The sequence below is a fragment of the Haliotis rufescens genome, unplaced genomic scaffold, assembly GCF_023055435.1.
Source record: "Haliotis rufescens isolate VD_foot unplaced genomic scaffold, xgHalRufe1.0.p SCAF_21, whole genome shotgun sequence".
In the NCBI taxonomy this organism is placed as follows: domain Eukaryota; kingdom Metazoa; phylum Mollusca; class Gastropoda; order Lepetellida; family Haliotidae; genus Haliotis; species Haliotis rufescens.
Window position 1 is genome coordinate 1,707,185 of NW_025963902.1, and position 19,179 is coordinate 1,726,363.

Consider the following 19,179-nt stretch of genomic DNA (forward strand, 5'->3'; position numbering starts at 1 on the left):
TATAAATATATGCTACTACGACCACGATAGTGAGAGCCATGACAGTGTAGTACACATCAAAGTGAGGGTACGGCTAATTATCCAAATGGGTCCAATACCTGAACGGACAACGGTGTAAACAATGAATCAATACGTAATACATATAGTCTTTAAGGTTTGATGATATTTCCTCAATGAAAGCATGCACAAACTGATCTGAGTGCTCCGACGATGCAACTCCCACACTTTAACATAGACGGTAGTCGTAGAAAAAAGATAGCTATGAAAATATTTGGCGACACCCCCACCCACCCCCCAACACTCTTTCGCAGTGTCATTTTTTCAGGATTCCCACAAATCAGGCCGCTAGGTTGTCCCCAAGGGACATGTACATTTAAGACTGACTATATGAAGCGCACATAAAATATACGATATGTTTTACGAGCTTGAGATGAGCAAAAAGGCAGAAATATGTAAGAATTATTTTCCGTTCAAAACATCTATATACAGTGATTACAGATGAAAATATCGCTATCTTAACTATGTCATAATCGAAACCATTTTTCATTTTCTAATTCGCCATACTTTTTATCCCACCCACTTAACCTCTGACCTCTGACCTTTAGCCGGTAGCCCAGGAAGCTTTCGTAACGGGTCCAAAGGGCGTCAAATGTCAGCTGTTTATGACCGCGACTTTGGAAGATAACCGGTGCATCTACACCCGACCCTCTCAACACAGGTGAGTCTTACTAATTCACTCTCATTTCTAATTCGGATTCACCGAATCTCCACAAAATATAAATTAATTTCTTTGTCGATCGAAGCCTGCGGAAGCCATCTGCAGATTGCGTCGGTTTGGGTTTAAATACCACGCCAGTGGACATTACATCAATGTCTTGATAAATAGTAAACTGTTGTGGTCAGAATTATTTGTATAAACCCTTTATAGAATTTCACCCATTCATGCACAAAGGAAAGTAATAATTATATCGGCAAAAATCCGCGATGTAAACACAATCAATGAAAGGGGGGTAACTCTGTCTGGAGTACTGATAGGCGGTTATTTGTCAGAAAACTGCGATCTCGTTTCTATGGGTTCAAACCTGGACGAAATTATTTGGGTAAAAAAATAAAAATAGTAAATTGCTTTGTTATATAAAATCGCTTCACATTACAGTATCAGAAATTCCAAGCCAAGAGCAATATACAGAGAGATATTGGCCAGGATTTTTCGGGACAAAGACTTTTCATGTACTTTTCAGTGTATGAAACTATAAAGTCTATGAAATAATGGACACATAATTGCATTATGAACTTTGATGAGAAAACAAATTTAATTTTTTATTTGATCTATCTGCTAACAGTGTTTCTGTTATTACAATCGTAAATGACATAATTGAAGAAACTGCTCTGCGTACATGTTTGTGTCAATGACACTCTTCCATACCCTGGGAGGTAAGCATGCATAAATTGACACAATTTTTATTGTTTTGTGGCGCGATATAATACAGAACATTTTTTCAACATATTTCTGTGTTTTGGTCACCAAATTGGTTTTAATCACCAATTTTAAAACAAATGAGTTATGATCATGATGATAATGTACTATTTATTTGTGATGGTATTTTAAAATTTGAAGCTTTGAGAGGGTATTATAATTTTAAGGTTATTATCAGCAAATGCTGCACTCGATATTTACATACCCCTTTGTTTGAAGGAGACTATTAAGTTAGATAGAAACTGAATGATATTCATCATGGGAAGTAGTAATGAAGAACTCCATTCACTTAAAACTCAGTAAATGTTCGCGACCATTGTATAATTATATTACAACCGATAACAGATAAACACGCTCCCAGCAGTATGTGACATATGGCAAGTTAAAGGAATTGTACATCTTAAAAATATTTTTGAAATAAAGATATTGTACGAAAGATGTAAGTTTATTAGAATATAAATTAAGAAATTTCCACTTCTTAATACACACTAGAAAAGAATTGAAATTGATGAAATTGGTGAATAATGAAATGGGTTCTTTCTGTAAAGTTGACAGCGAAAGTCGCTCTCAAGGCTATCTCCACTGTGATGTCTTGAAACCTTTCTTTATATCTGCTTTAGTCAAGACAGACAAGATTTATTCAGTAACTAGGCCTCCAGCCCATAATACAATGATATATATACATGTTATATATCCTGCATGCATGTAGGTATGCTATGTATGTAGCCATGATTATGACACAAGTCATGTTTATAAATAAATAAAGTCAAATACTTATGCTTAAACAACCAAAGGTTCTTCTCTTATACTTCTAACTTTCAGCACAAACTTTCCAATAGATTATTATAATATTTCTATCTATTGATGACATCAATGATAAGAATGTTAAATAATTTGAGTGTTAAATATTGTGCAAGGTATTGCTTTCTGACAGTTTGATATCTTGGGCTATAATGAGAACATGATATTCATCTTCAATGAAGGATTTATCAAGAGAATTGCAGAAGATACAGAGGAATATTGAGATGTCAACCTGTTTCAACTGTATTTTTAAAATTATTGCATCTGAAATTTGTAAATAGTTTTCTTAAGTTGATCGGTATGTCATAATAAAGATAGAGTTCAGGGTTAATAAGGATTTATAATCTTTGTAATGTTTACATTTTGGTGATAGTGGAATGCCAGTTTTGAGTAAGACAGTCTCTTAATCTATGTTTGAATTTAAAAATGAAAATATTTGAGCACCAATGTTGTGTGTTATGCAAACAATACCAAACCGTACTCAAATACATGTTAATCTTCCACAATCATTCAAAGATTTTAACATGACATATGACAAATGTGGAAGTCCTTCTGTATCTAAATGAACAACCCTGCACCAATTTTTATTCCTCTACACAAGTAAATGTACTGCAAAAGTTATCTGCCACATTTTCCTGAAGCCAAACTGTTATTTGTGTATTTGCTGAGACTAAGAATATCTTCCTTATCAATATTATCAACTGTGCCGTCAGAACTGTTATATTTGTTATACATCACAGTATAATGTAATATTCACAGAATGTTTTATTAGCATAATGGATAAATTAATATTTCTAGCATGAAGGGTAATACCCTCTCATTTAACACTTTTCTTAAGATGATTAAAGATACTTACTATATTGAGAATTTTATTGCAAACAAAAACAATAATACAAACGCTTTTGAGTGGAAGCTACCTGTCACCTTATCTACTTGCCTGTCAAATGAAGCTCCAATGTATGTAATATCAAAGAAAACATTTGCCTTTTAACAGCAATACCAAACTGTGTGTGCTTCTATGTTGCCCAGACCCTCCGTGGTCTAGTGGGAGAGCGGAAGGTCCGGGTTTTGATCCCCGGTCGCGTCATACCAAAAGACGTTAAAAGATGGTACTTGGTGTTACCCTGCCTGGCGCCCGGCATTAAGGGCTAAAACAAGGACTGATCGGCTCGGAGTCAACTGTGTACTGTGTCTGAGTGGGGTATTCATGTTAAACTGCGGCATGGTATCCCAGTGAGCTAGCACTATAAATCGTCATCAGTCCGGACTAAACAAAAGTACAAGCAGCCACACACATACGTGCATGTACGTCGCTATATAAGTGCAATGATCTTGGCAGCGACGTTAAACCCAATTTCACCTCACTATGTTGCCCATGGGCCTGTGATCTTGTGGGAAAAAGTCTATTTTGAAAAAAAACCCAGTGGATATTATGTAGAAAAAAAGGAAAATGAAAATTGGTAAGAGCCCGCAAGCCGCAGTCGTGTGTTATGTATCCAGAGGGCAGGTAGAACGCTGGGATTTTGGGGGAGTTTTCTTACGTTTTTAATCACTAATCAGGAATGTAATTGTATATGTTTCAGGTTAATAATATATTGCTGTTTTCTACACACGTTTTGTCAGTACATAATTTTTTACAAAAAACGAGAATACATTTTTCATTAGCTTGTTTTGTTAGTTAAATCACGAAACACAGCATTTGTTGGCGTGGGGCTGGGGGTAGGGATCCGTGCAGTAATGATCCCCCATACAGCGCAGACCGTCGAATGGTTGGTTACCATGTGTCCCCCATTTGAGTGTGTGTTGTCGGTGCTCCTTATCGTAGTGTTCATGCTATCAACCACTAGTTTCTCTTGTTATCTCTTGTTTATTTACAAGCCCCCATGTTAGCATATTGCTGTGTCGTAAAATAACATTCACTCAGCGACATAACGACAGCCACTACAATTGCCAATACAACAGTGAAGCCATGTTAAGCCCTGTTTCAAGTTCATCCAGTCCCTTGGGCACGCCAGAAACCTATGATTGTGGAGTTCGAATCCCGTTTCGCCCCGATTATGTTTCTAGGTTTGTCAGCACCATACCCGTGCTCGTGGGTTTCACCAAAGTGGTAAACGTCTGAGACCTGCATCACTTTGGGCTTTCCTCCCACATTAAGCTGATACGCCGCGATATAACTGGAATACTGTTAAAAGCGGCGTTAAACACAACTCACTCACTCACTCAATCAAGTTCATCCTGGTGCACGGGATATTGTGTGTCGTAACTTGAGAGAAGTACATCGTTTGGCAAATGAAACATGCTTATAAATTATGTATGTCTCAAAACAAAAAGTACATTATGTAAATAGACAACCGGAAAGAACACTGATTACTAGCTTGCAAAAAACCTGCCTTGCACGGTTGTCACGTTCAACGTCACAAAAAACATGCTTTGGCTATATTTCGAAATTTACTTGACACAGACCACGTGATAGGTTTGTTTGTTTGTTTGTTTGTTGTTTAACGCCGCACGTAGCAATATTCCAGCTATATGGCAGCTGTCTGTAAAATAATCGACTCTTGACCAGACAATCCTGTGATTGACATCATGAGCATCGATCAACGCAATTGGGATCGATAACATGTATCAACCAAGTCAGCGAGCTTGACCACCCGATCCCGTTAGTCGCCTCTTACGACAAGCATAGTCGCCTTTTACGGCAAGCATGGGTTGCTGAAGACCTATTTTACCCCGGAATCTTCACGGGTCCCACGTGATAGGTAAACAAGCGGGAAATCTGAGTTTGGGCTATTTTGAACAGTTTATATCACGGTCTGCGCGTACCTGCTCATAATGTGAAGATAGCTCAATGTGTTGTTTGTTTGTTTGTTGTTAAACTCCGCACTCAGCAATATTCCAGCTCATGTTGGCAGTCTTTAAATAATCGAGTCTGTACCAGACAATTCCATGATTGACCTTATGAGCATCGATCCACGCATTTGGGATACGATGACATGTATCAACCAAACCAGCGACCCTGATAACCCGATCCCGTTAGTCGCCTCTTATGGCAAGCATGGGTTGCCTATTTGACCCCAGTGAATAGTGGTCGAAGACCCAGTGAATAGCGGTCAAAGTGACGCAAGTCCTGGACTTTCTGTAAATGGAAGTCAGTTGATATAATTTGCTTTCCTTTTTTTTTACGCCGCAGTCAGGAAAAACCCAGCATTATCACGGTGGTCTGTAAAATATTCGTATCTGGGTAAGGCGATCACGTGACCTCACGCCGATAACAAACAATCAACTTCTTCACCGAGCCTGACCATCCGATCCCCTTTTCAGTCGGCTTTCGCGACAGACATTACATCCTGGTGGCAAACTCTGACCCGAAATGATTCAAGTTCTTAAACTCGTGAAAGCTGGTTAGGTAAAATGTCCCAGCAGATTCTTTCGATACTATGGTCTAATATCGAAACTTAGCTTCATCTACAGACAACGCATCTGGTTTGTGTTAAGAGGGTTGCATTGTATATAAGCAAGTGCAATTTTTAATCAAAAATGAGTTATGTTATTGTGATTTTGTAGGCAATTGCGTTTGTTTGCAGGCAATCGCGTCGCTTGGAGGATCAAAGCAATACGGGTCTCCACTGTGAAAAATGCTGTTCCCATCGGAGGTCTCGTACTTCGTTTCCGGAAGTGTCGTTGCCATCGTCAGCGTCCTTGTATGGTACTACCGCCGTAACAAGCACACCCTTCCCAAACTACATTATGTCGACTCAGATCTCCATCGACACATCTTAAAAAGCAAACCTGGATTTACCTCCCCTTACCGGCCGCCATTTTGGCTTCAGAACAACCATCTACATACGATTATAGCAACCTTCGTGCCAAAGACCAAAGTTATTTTCAAGCGGGAGTACATGGATCTAGATGACGGGGGTGTAGTTGCTTTGGACTGGGCACAGGACGGTTCAGAACGTCTTTCAGACAAAAGTACTATTCTCATTGTGTTGCCTGGTTTGACGGCGAGCGCGGATGATGTGGGCGAACTCTGCAACATGGCGTCAAAGCGAGGTTACCGAGTTGTGGTATTCAACAAACGTGGGCACGGGAATTCCGTATTGGCCACACCTAAACTGCAAGGGTTTGGTGATGCGAAGGATATGAGACGCTGTGTGGAGTATGTACGCGAGAAGAATCCCGCAGCAAAAATTGTGGCTATAGGCTCCAGTGCAGGGTCGGGCCTTCTTGCCTCCTATCTAGGTGAATATGGAGCTGACTGTATCCTGGCAACCGGTGTATGTATATGCCCCGGATACGACGCCCTGGAACTCTTTACAAAGCGCATGAATTTTATCTACGAATTTCTTCTTCTTAAGTCGTTGAAGAAAATCTTGAAGAAACATGCCAAGGTTTTATCGCCATTGCTGGATCTTGATGCGGCGTACAGATCAACACGTTTCATGGATTTCGATACCCATGTCTATTGCAAATTCTACGGGTATGAAGATATTATTGAGTACTGGAAATATAACAACCCAATGAGAAATGTCCTCAATTCATCAGCTCCCGTTATGTGCATAAATAGCATGGACGATCCCATTTGTGTAGCCAGGAATATACCATTTGACATGTTTCAAGAGAAGTCTGATTGGTTGCTGGTGACAACAAACAAGGGAGGCCACTGCGGTTTCCTGGAAGAATCCACACTGACGCCTTGGTCTGACCGAATAGCTCTCGATTACATTGACGCTGTGCTGGAGTTCCAAGGAGCTGAGATTGAACAATAGGTCAACTATTTGAACAATTACACATTTGACCTTTTTTAAATTTTAATTTCTCTTCTCTTCTTCATGATATATACAAGATTTACAAACGTTGAAAGGGATTTACAAAAACAAATTTACAGAATTCTTTTCTTGATGACCACTACCTCTAAGTTCAACATAGATTTGCATATGTATGATGTAAGTAGTCTTTCAAATGTTCTTAAGCTTACACATCTATTACCTGTTCATGTGTTCTTTAACGTCATAATATCATTGTCGTTATTTATGTATCTACTCTTTCCTTCTGTCTTTGTTACTGCCCCGTGGCCATTCCGTGTCAGAACAAGTCCCCATCAATCTATGGTGGTCGTCCAAATGGGCCAGACTCTGTGCCTTGGTTGATTGCGTGTCATCGTACCCCGACAGCATGGATCGTGGCTCATATCATCAATCTTTGGATTGACTCGATTATGGAAAGGTCGTCTTCATATAGCATGAATATTGCCAAATTTGGCGTCAAGCAACATGCACACAAACTTTATTTTTACTGTACTGCAGAACAAAAGGTTCAACCTATTGGGCCGCAATATGTGCTATCCATTCTTGATCTACGCCCGTCCTCATAATATTGGAATTTTCATAAAGCACCACTCTTACGAGCTCACGGAAGCAATGGATATCAACTATATCACACCGAAACACAGCATATTGATGTCACATTCAATTTCATTTCAATAAAGTCAACTGTCACTTGTTTTCGTGCTTGTTTCTATTTATTGGACTGGCCTGTCGGTGTTGAACACGAGATAGCATCACAGCTGTCCTGTGTCCTTAGGTTCATAGCGTAAGAGTTCACATTTTAATAGTTATTATTCCCCGTGTATATGACACAAAATGTTTGTTAAATTAACTGTTATTTATTTGTTGAAATAACTCGCTCGACTTAGCTTTTCAGTTCACGCACGCACGCACACACGCACACACACGCACGCACACACGCACACACACACACGCGGACAAACGAGTCGCTTGTGACGGGGCAAAAGTCCATATCGTATCTTTTGCTGTTGTCACTTACGTGTGTCCATGGGTCAATGAGATGCCAAAGTCAAGTGTCACACCATCATATATTGCGTGATCTAAGCATGTGATATGATGCTGTGGGTGAACTTCAACAACGCCGTCCCAGATACAGGTTGGTATCCCTCGTGTGTTGCACTTTCTTTTCATTTTTTGTTTGTTTTTTGCTTGACGACGCCCTCAGCAATATGACGGTGGTCTGTATATAATCGAGCCTGGATCAGACGATCCGGTGATTGACATCGTGAGCATCGATCTCCGCAACTGGGATTCGATGACACTCATCATCAATTGGCGAACCCGGCGACCCGATCCCGTTGATCGCCTCTTAAGACAATCATCGATTGCTTGAGACCAACAGTAACCCGGTTCGTCACGGGACACTTCTACTAATGATAACGAAAACCGATCGAGGTATAAATTTATTCAATGAAAATGAAATTTAAACAATTGAAGTATTGTCATAATATCTGTTAGAGAAAGAGTATAGCTTCGGTCACTGTTGAAAGTAGTTAATTGTGTTTAACGCCGCTTTTAACAGTATTCCAGTATTGTGTGCATCTGTTGGAATAGCTAAAGACAATATTACGTGAAGACATGTTTAGTGAACAAAAGTCTGTTGACAATGCCAACAAACAACATGTGACCAATAATTAGTCACATCATCCGTCAAAATGAGTGTTTCGGACCAAAAATTCAATAAAAAAATCACGAAAACAAATTCATTGCCCCCCCCAAAAAAACAACAACAACAAAACAACAACAAACAAAAAACAAAAACAAAACAACAACAACCAAACAACAACAACCAAAAACAACACACCCAAAAAACAAAAAAACAAACAAAAACAAAACAACAAAACAAAAACGAAAACCAAAAAAAATACCCCCAAACCCACAAAACAAAACAAAACAAAACACTTGTATTGGTAGAAACATGTGATCAACATAATGCGATCACAGCCTGGCACCGTCGTCTCATGCCACTTATAAGTGTAGAGATTGTTTGCAAGGGAAGATTGTTTCACTTGTAGAGTTACCGGAGGAGAGGGGGAACTGCAGCTCGTTCCACATGTGTTCAATAGGGTTGAGGTCTGGTGATCGGACTGGCCACTCCATGCGGACAAAGGTCTCCTGTTCTAAGTAGGCATCAACGACCCAGGCACGATAAGGTCGTGCCTACTCCCCCGTGAGGATGTAGTTCAGTCCGATGGCACAAGCATAGGTCTCACGTACATAACTAGAATGAGGGCGACCGGGTAGCCAAGTGGTTAAAGCGGTCGCTCGTCACGCCGAAGACCCGGTTTCATTTCCCGACATGGGTACACATGAAGCCGATTTCTGGCGTCCCCTCCCGTGATATTGCTTGAATATTGCTAAAAGCGGCGTAAAATCATACTCACTCACAACCAGAATGTCATCCCATTAGCGCACCCCTGTCATCGTGCCCCGCTATAGGCCATGGAGATCGGAACTTCCAGCTCTACTGATCCCTCGCAAAATCATGATTGATCCCCCACCACTGCGGCCATGTTCGGCTTCGTTGGAATCCTGAAATCTTTTTCCTTGTCTTCGCTATACTATAGCACGACGATGTGTGAAGTCTAGACAGTATCTCGAGTCATCAGTGAAAAGTACTGGATCTGGGTCCTGATCTGTCCAATTGGCGTGATCTTCATTCCATTCCACACGTGTTTGCCTATGATGTCGGGTCAGTAGGATGCGAATGCATTCCCTGCGTGACCGAAAACCAGCCTCATGGAGACGATTACGTACTGTCTGAGTAGAAATGTTAGTGCCACTGGCGTTCCGCAGGTCATTTCTGAGTATGGTGGCGGTCACAGAGTGAGAACATCTTGCTGCAATCAGGAGAAAACTGACTTCCCGTTGTGTGGTGGAACGCTGTCGACCACGTGCATGCGTTTGGTACCTGATCCAAACGTCTGGTATCGATTCCATGCCCTGCTGATCACACTGTGGCTAACACCAAAGACGTTTGCAACGTGACGTTGTGTTGACCTAGTTTCAAGCATACCAATGCATCTGCCTAATTCTTGGGTCGTCAAACGTCGTCTTTGACGATGATGGGGCATACAGTGCATTCAGTTGTCGGATTCTCAGTAACATATGTTGTGCTCTCTGATAATTACGTGCAATGATTTAAACACAGGTTTTCAAGCACATCATGGGCATGACTGCATGCCTCTGCCCGTTCATCAACTGAGGTCCTATAGATGTACTATAAACATTGTGTACCGGGATATTTTAATCTTTATTTGTTGGATTTTTTAAATATAACATTTGAACTTGATCTTTAGCAAACATTGAGTAGTATAATCCTGACTCATATATAAGACCACGTCAACTGAGAACATAAAATTTCACGGACTGATTGTATAAGATATAACAAAACATAAACAGACGCAAAACAATGCAAAACGTTGGATTTTTGTTTATGCCATCAACCACTAATCTTGGCTGGATTATCTACAGGCCGCCTTGGTATGGCGGGAATATTGCTCAAACAATTGTCAAACAGTAAACATTTCCTGTATTCAAGACAATGAGTCGTGAAGCGAAAGTAAGAACTCTGTGTGAATAAGTTGCAGAACCAACAGCTAAGGTCCATGCATGTCATTGGTTATACACGTACACGCGAACAATGCAACTAGCTGCAACAGCACTGATGCGGCCTGAAGCAATCTTTAGGGGCGGTCGGGTAGCGTCGGGTAGTGGTTAAAGCGTTCCCTCGTCACGCCGAAGACCCGAGTTCGATTCCCGACATGGGTACAATGTGTGAAGCCCATTCTTGGTGTCCCCCGCCGAGATATTGCTGGAATATTGCTAAAAGCGGCGTAAAACAATACTCACTCACTCACTCATTAAAGCAATCTTTATTCTCGCTCATTCACTCACTCACTCAAATGTGTCAATATGAACACATGTCCACCCACATTTGAAATTAATTAAGATGGCCGGCTGGTTAAAACGTTTTGAAGATTTTTCCTGAAGCCAAAAAACAATGATCCACAATTAATATAAGTTTATATATTTATGTCTCCCTACTTTCACATACCGCGTGGACAGATTATGAAATATGTCTTCAGACTGTAGTTTCTGTCTACAACAGCGAGGTCGGTGTAGGATGGTGTGTAGAATTGGAGGAAATACATGTCGTAAAAACTAAGTGCACTGTTACGTATTAAAAGCGATTCCGTGGCCACGCAGCCTAAAATAGAAATCCTAAGGACTTGACATTTGTACCAGTCTAACAATGCTCCTCGGTATCAACAACTGACCTGAGATAGCTGTGATCTAGGTCATTGTTACGTCAAGGCATGGTGTAATATTCAGGAACTACACCTCAAAATGTAGACTCAAAAGCTAGTCATGTCGAGGTGTTTCAATGACTTGCTAGGCGGACTAGTGGCTGATAGCATGGCCTCTGGCCCTGGGGGTACCATGACAACCAGCCAGGACACACAGCCTCACCCGGTCCCATTTCATACAGACATGACGTACTCTGGACAAATTCTGACCCCGAATTAGTAAATTCTAAACTCATGAAACCTTTCCACTTTAAAGACAATGTCCCAGCAGATTCATTAGGTACAGACTGCTGCAGTCTATTTAATTATTTTTTTCAACAGCTCAAAGCATCATTATTCTTTCAAGTATTATCGGGAACAATCAATTTTTGTTAATCGGAATAGGGTCATAACAAAACAATTTAAAAAAAATGCTTTATGTGTGTACGATTTCAAATCCTGCTTTTTGTTTGTAGGCCCCGGAAGTTCATGCCGATTAAGATCTCAACTGTGTAAAATGCTGTTCCCATCGGATGTCGTGTACGTCGTTTCCGGAAGTGTCGTTGCCATCGTCAGCGTCGTTGTATGGTACTACCGCCGTAACAAGCACACTCTTCCAAAACTACACTACGTAGACTCCAATCTTCATCGACACATCCTGAAAAGCAAACCGGGATTTACCTCCCCTTACCGGCCGCCATTTTGGCTTCAGAACAACCATCTTCATACGATTATAGCAACCTTGGTGCCAAAGACCAAAGTTACTTTCAAGCGAGAGTACATGGATCTAGATGACGGGGGTGTAGTTGCTTTGGACTGGGCACAGGACGGTTTGGATCGTCTTTCAGACATAAGTACTATTCTCATTGTGGTGCCCGGTTTGACGGCGAGCGCAGACGATATGGGCGGACTGTGCAGCATGGCGTCAAAGCGAGGTTACCGAGTTGTGGTATTCAACAAACGTGGGCACGGGGGTTCCGTATTGGCGACACCTAAACTGCAAGGGTTTGGTGATGCGAAGGATATTAGACGCTGTGTGGAGTATATACGCGACAAGAATCCCGCAGCAAAAATTGTGGCTATAGGCTCCAGTGCAGGGTCGGGCCTTCTTGCCTCCTATCTAGGTGAATATGGAGCTGACTGTATCCTGGCAACCGGTGTCGCCATATGCCCAGCATTTGACACCGTGGAATTCTTTACAAAGCCCTTGAATTTAATCTACCAATTTCTTCTTCTATCGTCCGTAAAGAAAATCGTGAAGAAACATGCCAAGGTCTTATCGCCATTGCTGGATCTTGATGCGGCATACAGATCAAGATGTTTCACGGATTTCGATACCAATGTCTATTGCAAATTCTACGGGTATAAAGATGTTTTTGAGTACTGGAAGCATAACGATCCATTGCGAAATGTTCAGAATATATCGGTTCCCATAATGACCATAAGCAGCATGGACGATCCCATTTCTGTAGCCAGGAACATACCATTCGACATGTTTCAAGAGAAGTCTGATTGGTTGCTGGCGACGACAAACAAGGGAGGTCACTGCGGTTTCCTGGAAGAATCCACACTGACGCCTTGGTCTGACCGAATAGCTCTTGATTACATTGACGCTGTGCTGGAGTTCCAAGGAGCTGAGATGAGGTGAAATTTTTGAACTTTAAAAAAGAACACCTTTGACTCCTTTTTGATGTGTCGATTGGTATGTTCTTTTTCATAGACACTAGATTTAGAAACGTTTAAAGAAATTCAAAAATACAAGTTTAAAGTAATTCAATTAGATTTGATATATTTGCTGATTGGCTGATCATAGAATGGGTGGGGCTTGTTGGGCATTATTACACTGAACGTTGTCACTCATTATATGCTTTTGTCTGAAGTTATTTTTTGTTGATTTTCTATTAATAGTGTTTCTGTACGCGATTATACACAGTGTGCATACCGTGCATCATGTGTACATCTCGATAAATGCAAAAGATATTGAATTCAAATTTTGAAAACCAGTTATTTTTTATTTACTCTTTCCTTCTTTCTTTGTTATATCTGTACTTCAACACACAAGGTTCAATCTTTGTTGGTCCAATGCATGATGTTCCTTCTTGGTGTACACCTGTCCTCGTAATGCTGGAATATTTAATAAAGCATCCCTCCTACTCGTTGACGGAAGCAATGGATGTCAATTATTTCTCACGAAAACACTTCTTTTGTGAAATTTTGATGTCACATTCAATATCATTTCAATAAAGTCAGTTGTCACTTGTTTTCGTGCTTGTTACTATTTACTGAGTAGTGAGAAGTTAAACTTGTAAGATCGACGTAATGAGAAGAGATTGACGATGCAGTTTAACTTGTGAGATGGATGTAACACGAATATATTGACGATGTAGTTAAACTTGTGAGATGGATGTAACACGAATATAGTGACGATGTAGTTTAACTTGTGAGATGGATGTGACACGAATATAGTGACGATGTAGTTAAACTTGTGAGATGGATGTAACATGAATATAGTGCACGTGACGATGTAGTTTAACTTGTGAGAAGGATGTAACACGAATATATTGACGATGTAGTTAAACTTGTGAGATGGATGTAACACGAATATAGTGACGATGTAGTTTAACTTGTGAGAAGGATGTGACACGAATATAGTGACGATGTAGTTAAACTTGTGAGAAGGATGTGACACGAATATAGTGACGATGTAGTTAAACTTGTGAGAAGGATGTGACACGAATATAGTGACGATGTAGTTAAACTTGTGAGATGGATGTGACACGAATATAGTGACGATGTGGTTAAACTTGTGAGATGGATGTGACACGAATATAGTGACGATGTAGTTTAACTTGTGAGAAGGATGTGACACGAATATAGTGACGATGTAGTTAAACTTGTGAGATGGAAGAAATGAGAAGAGAGTGACGATGTGGTCATCGATGTTCGATTGAGATTGAGTCCAAAACTGCATACCAGTTGCAGGCAAGTGCTTACCTCAGACCTCGGTACATGCAATGATTTTTTCTATTTCATCCAACCAAAGTCGACTTGCAGAACAATGGAGTTTATGTGTTAGAAATTGCACACAGCTAATTACTGTTGATTGATAACTGACAAGTACCAATCTATCGTCGGTGCATATATGGTGATTTCACAACTGACGTTTTCATTGTGATGCTTACTATTCCTCGTGTTTATCATAGAAAGTATTTGTCATATTAACTTTGTTAGTTATTTGTTAAAATAAGTCGCAACGCCGAGCTTGTCAATGTAAACACACTCCGCCTCACACGTGTCGCTTGTTATGGATAGGCAACAGTCCATGTGCTATCTGATGTGGCTGTCACTTGTCCATGTCCATGGGTCAATGAGCTGCCAAAGTGAACAGTGTCACACCACCAGATATTGCCTGATATAAACGTTGATGTGAGGGTGTGGGCTGAAACACGGCGCTACTGTCACAGATACAGGTGCGTATCACTCACGTATCGCACATTCTACTCTTCTTGTTTGTTGTGTAACGCCGCACTCAGCGATAAGACGGCGTTCTGTAAATAATCGAGTCTGGACAAGCATGGGTTGCTAAAGACAAATTGTAACACGGTTCTTTACGGGGCACTTTCTGCAGTGCATAGCGAAAACCAATCGAGGTATACAGTAAACTACGGTTATAACGAACTCAAAGGGGCCACTAATTATAGTTCGTTATAACCGTGGTTCGTTATAACCATATGTACAACATATATACAGCAAATGGACGGGACAAAAACAACAGTTCGTTATATCCGTCAGTTCGTTATAAGCGTGTTCGTTATAAACGTAGTTACTGCATATTAAATCATTCCACATGACATTTCACCTAATGTTATATTGTTATGATTACTCTGTTTGAGAAAGAATATAGTTTGGGTCACTGCTTCAACACGCTTCCCCTTCTCTCAAAGGAGTCAAACAATGGTGTTTCTAGTTTCACATTTTGACAGCACACCCAGCATATCCCTCTGGGTGTGCTGTATTTTTATTACTGAGGTAAAGTACTCTTTTAGATGGATTTTAATGACCTGTTCCTGATGACAAAAATATCTTTTATGTCCGTAAAACTTAACACCAAAACACATGCAATAGCTTGCACGTGCCGCAAGCAGTAGAGCCGCACACGTACGTACATGTAGGGTGTCATTCCTGATTTTGACATTTTCGAGGAAGGTCGATTTTTCTCTGTGGATCAAAATGTCTGTCATTCGTATAGATAGTGCTATTCATACAGTTGTGATTTACTTGATTTTATTCAATGTGTGTGTATGAACTGGTGATGTGGCGTCTTTAGCTGCAGCGCGCGGGGCGTCTACGGACTATTGTCATGCTGGGAACTGAAGCCAGCGTGCAGTGGTCAATACGTTCAATGTTCCACTGTCTGTGATTGGCAGGCAATGGAGCAGGTACCAACAAACCCAAAATGTTGACGATCGACCCCGTTTAGGTCAACGACAAGAGTACAGTTTCGATTGATCCGAGGCTTACGAAAACGAGCTCAAAAGGCGAATCAAATTGCTGAAAGCTATCATCAGGCTTCTAGAGTACGAGTGACGGGTCAGACGATTAGAAATCGTCTATAGCAGCTCATCTCCATGCTCGACGTCCACGTGTTGTGCCGCCCATTACACACAGACGCCAACCATGTACACAACCTCGAAACCGGGGTAATCGTCTGTCACGTGTCATGTTTTCAGACGAGTCCCGATTCACTTTGTACTTCCTTGATAAGCTTGGTCGTGTCTGGTGACGTCGAAATGTACGTCAAGCCAATGTCAACCTGAGACCTCATGACAGATTTGGCGGTGGATCGGTTATGGTATGGGGTGGCATCACCATGACGGAGCGAAGCCCACTCTATATTGTGCAAGGAAAGGTGACTAGATAGTACTATCGGTACAACATACTGACACCCTTTGCTGTCGATCCCGTTTTCAAGTCGTGTGGGTCGACGTTTTGTCTTTCAGAAAGACAACGCCCGTGCTTACCGTCCACGAATCGTCAATGCTCGCCTCCATCAGCACAACATCCATAGTGAGTGAGTGAGTTGGGTTTAACGCCGCTTTAAACAGTATTTCAGTTATGTCACGGCGTGTCAGCTTACTGCGGGAGGAAATCCCGAAGTGATGCAGGTCTCAGACGTTTACCACGAGCACGGGTATGGTGCTCACAGACCTTGAAACATTTGAACCTACAATCATAGGTTTCAGGCGTGCCCAAGGAATGCAACTCTACACAGCGAATCGCGGCGCATTAGACGGCTGGGCCACCGGTGGCCCGACAACATCCATTGCCAATGATCTGGGAGAGTGCGTCAGAGCCATCGGCCGCCGACCACGTTGGCTGAACTTGGCCTTGGCCAAGTCCTTCCAAAAGACGTTAAAAGACGGTATTTGTAATTACCCTGCCTAGCACTCGCCATTAAGCCAATGAGCTAAAACAGGGACTGGTCGGCTGGGATTCAGTATACTGTGTCGGGGTTGGGTATTCATGTGAAACTGCGGCCTAATATCTCAGTGGGCTAGCACCATAAAACCGTTTTAAAGGAAAATATTTATAATGTGAACGTCTTACCTTTTGTTTGCAGGCAATCACGTGCCTTGAAAGATCATAGCGATTGAAACCTCTCGACTGTACAAAATGCAGCTGTCAGAGGTCACGTACGTCGTTTCCGGCTGTGTCGTTGCCATCGTCAGCGTCCTTGTATGGTACTATCGCCGCAACAAGTACACCCTTCCCAAACTACATTATGCCGACTCCGATCTTCATCGACACATCCTGAAAAACAAACCTGGATTTACCTCCCCTTACCGACCGCCATTTTGGCTACAGAACAACCATCTACATACGATTATAGCAACCTTCGTGCCAAAGACCAAAGTTACTTTCAAGCGAGAGTACATGGATCTCGAAGACGGGGGTGTAGTTGCTTTGGACTGGGCACAGGACAGTTCAGAAGGTCTTTCAGACAAAAGTACTATTCTCATTGTGTTGCCTGGTTTGACGGCGAGCGCGGACGATATGGGCGAGCTGTGCAACTTGGCGTCAAAGCGAGGTTACCGAGTTGTTGTATTCAACAAACGTGGGCACGGGGATTCCGTATTGGCGACACCTAAACTGCAAGGGTTTGGTGATGCGAAGGATATGAGACGCTGTGTGGAGTATTTACGCGAGAAGAATCCCGCAGCAAAAATTGTGGCTATAGGCTCCAGTGCCGGGTCGGGCCTTCTTGCCTCCTATCTCGGTGAATATGGAGCTGACTGTATCCTGGCAACCGGTGTCGCAATATGCCCAGCATTTGACGCTCTGGACCTCTTTACAAGGCCGTTGAATTTTATCTACGAATTTCTTCTTCTATCGTCCGTGAAGGAAATCGTGAAGAAACATGCCAAGGTCTTATCGCCATTGCTGGATCTTGATGCGGCATACAGATCAAGATGTTTCACGGATTTCGATACCAATGTCTATTGCAAATTCTACGGGTATAAAGATGTTTTTGAGTACTGGAAGCATAACGATCCAATGAGAAATGTTCAGAATATATCGGTTCCCGTTATGTGCATAAATAGCATGGACGATCCCATTGCTTTGGCCAGGAACATACCATTCAGCTTGTTTCAAGAGAAGTCAGGTTTGTTGCTTGTGACAACAAACAAGGGAGGTCACTGCGGTTTCCTGGAAGAATCCACACTGACGCCTTGGTCTGACCGAATAGCTCTCGATTACATTGACGCTGTGCTGCAGTTCCAAGGAGCTGAGATGAGGTGAAATAGGTCAACTTTCTGAACTTTAAAAAGAACACCTTTGACTTCTTTTTAATGTTGTCCTCTGCTTCATGATAGATGTACGAACGTTTAAAGAAATTTTCAAATACCAATTTAAAGTGATTCCGTTGGACCACATTCACAAGCCAAAGTAAAAGAAAGATCACGTCCAGTAACGGACAAGCTGATGGACTGATAATGGAATGGACGGGGCTTGTGTTGCATAATTACGAACGATGTCACTGATTTTGTGTTGTTTTCTGAGATTGCTATTATACGCAAATTTACAGTGTGCATACCTTTTTTATGTTTACTCCTCCATAAGCGCAAAAGATATTGGAGTCAAATCTAATATAATAATTGTTATTTTTTATTTCCCTTTTCCTTCTCTCATTGTTATTTCTGGACTTGAGCACAGAAGGTTCAATTTATTTGTGGAGGTTACATGTTTTAGTCATGATTAATGAATTGGCCGATCATTGAAGGTGATTAAAGATGTGTCAAATAGACACTAAGGGAAATTCATAGATTGCTGGAGACGGCCACTGTCAGCCTAGACATTGATCTAATCGATACTACGATAGTTTGGATATGCATTTCGTCATTTTCTTCTCTAGGAACGATCGTAGCTAGAATATTCGTGAACGATCATGCAGTCAAACTCTCTGACGTTTCTCAATGTATACTAAAACGAGTTCAAGATTAAAGGGTCTAAATGATCAGATAGAACGCTTCTGTATGTATTCGTGCTTGGGAATTCCCAGGGTTTTCCCCAAGAATGTGGATGTAGTGTGTCAGTGTTTACGTCATTTCAAGAACACGGTCTCGTCAAAAACGTATGAACGTCAAATTATATCGTTTATACAGTCAAGAACGTCAATTTCGCGGTCATGTGACCGACCTCTTGTCCAATGGAAGAGCCCTAGATCGTGTAAACTTAAAATACCACTGTCTGATAGTGATTC

At 41.4% G+C, this 19,179-nt stretch overlaps 2 protein-coding genes across 5 annotated transcripts; both read left to right on the forward strand.

Moving 5' to 3' along the window:
- Window positions 1-598: 598 nt before the first annotated feature.
- On the forward strand, window positions 599-7,784 carry LOC124116435 (protein ABHD15-like). Its single transcript, XM_046477768.2, has 2 exons — window positions 599-718; window positions 5,866-7,784. The coding sequence occupies exon 2, from the start codon at window positions 5,917-5,919 to the stop codon at window positions 7,048-7,050; it is 1,134 nt and encodes a 377-aa protein (XP_046333724.2). The 5' UTR covers window positions 599-718; window positions 5,866-5,916; the 3' UTR covers window positions 7,051-7,784.
- A 387-nt stretch (window positions 7,785-8,171) lies between these two features.
- LOC124116434 (protein ABHD15-like) lies at window positions 8,172-18,903 on the forward strand. Of its 4 annotated transcripts, XM_048401083.1 has the most exons (3): window positions 8,184-8,224; window positions 11,894-13,061; window positions 18,215-18,903. In XM_048401083.1, the coding sequence occupies exons 1-3, from the start codon at window positions 8,185-8,187 to the stop codon at window positions 18,216-18,218; spliced, it is 1,212 nt and encodes a 403-aa protein (XP_048257040.1). In that variant the 5' UTR covers window position 8,184; the 3' UTR covers window positions 18,219-18,903. The 4 variants fall into 4 exon arrangements, with proteins under 4 accessions (XP_046333722.1, XP_048257040.1, XP_046333721.1 ...); XM_046477766.2 differs by lacking the exon at window positions 18,215-18,903 and having other exon boundaries at window positions 8,172-8,237; window positions 11,894-13,677; XM_046477765.2 differs by lacking the exon at window positions 18,215-18,903 and having other exon boundaries at window positions 11,894-13,677.
- The last annotated feature ends 276 nt before the right edge of the window (window positions 18,904-19,179 follow it).

Coding starts and splice junctions, on each gene's coding strand:
- LOC124116435 (XM_046477768.2), top strand. CDS start 5,917: ATGCTGTTCCCATCGGAGGTCTCGTACTTCGTTTCCGGAAGTGTCGTT.
- LOC124116434 (XM_048401083.1), top strand. CDS start 8,185: ATGCTGTGGGTGAACTTCAACAACGCCGTCCCAGATACAG. Junction 8,225..11,893: donor CAACGCCGTCCCAGATACAG/GTTGGTATCCCT, acceptor TTTTGTTTGTAG/GCCCCGGAAGTTCATGCCGA.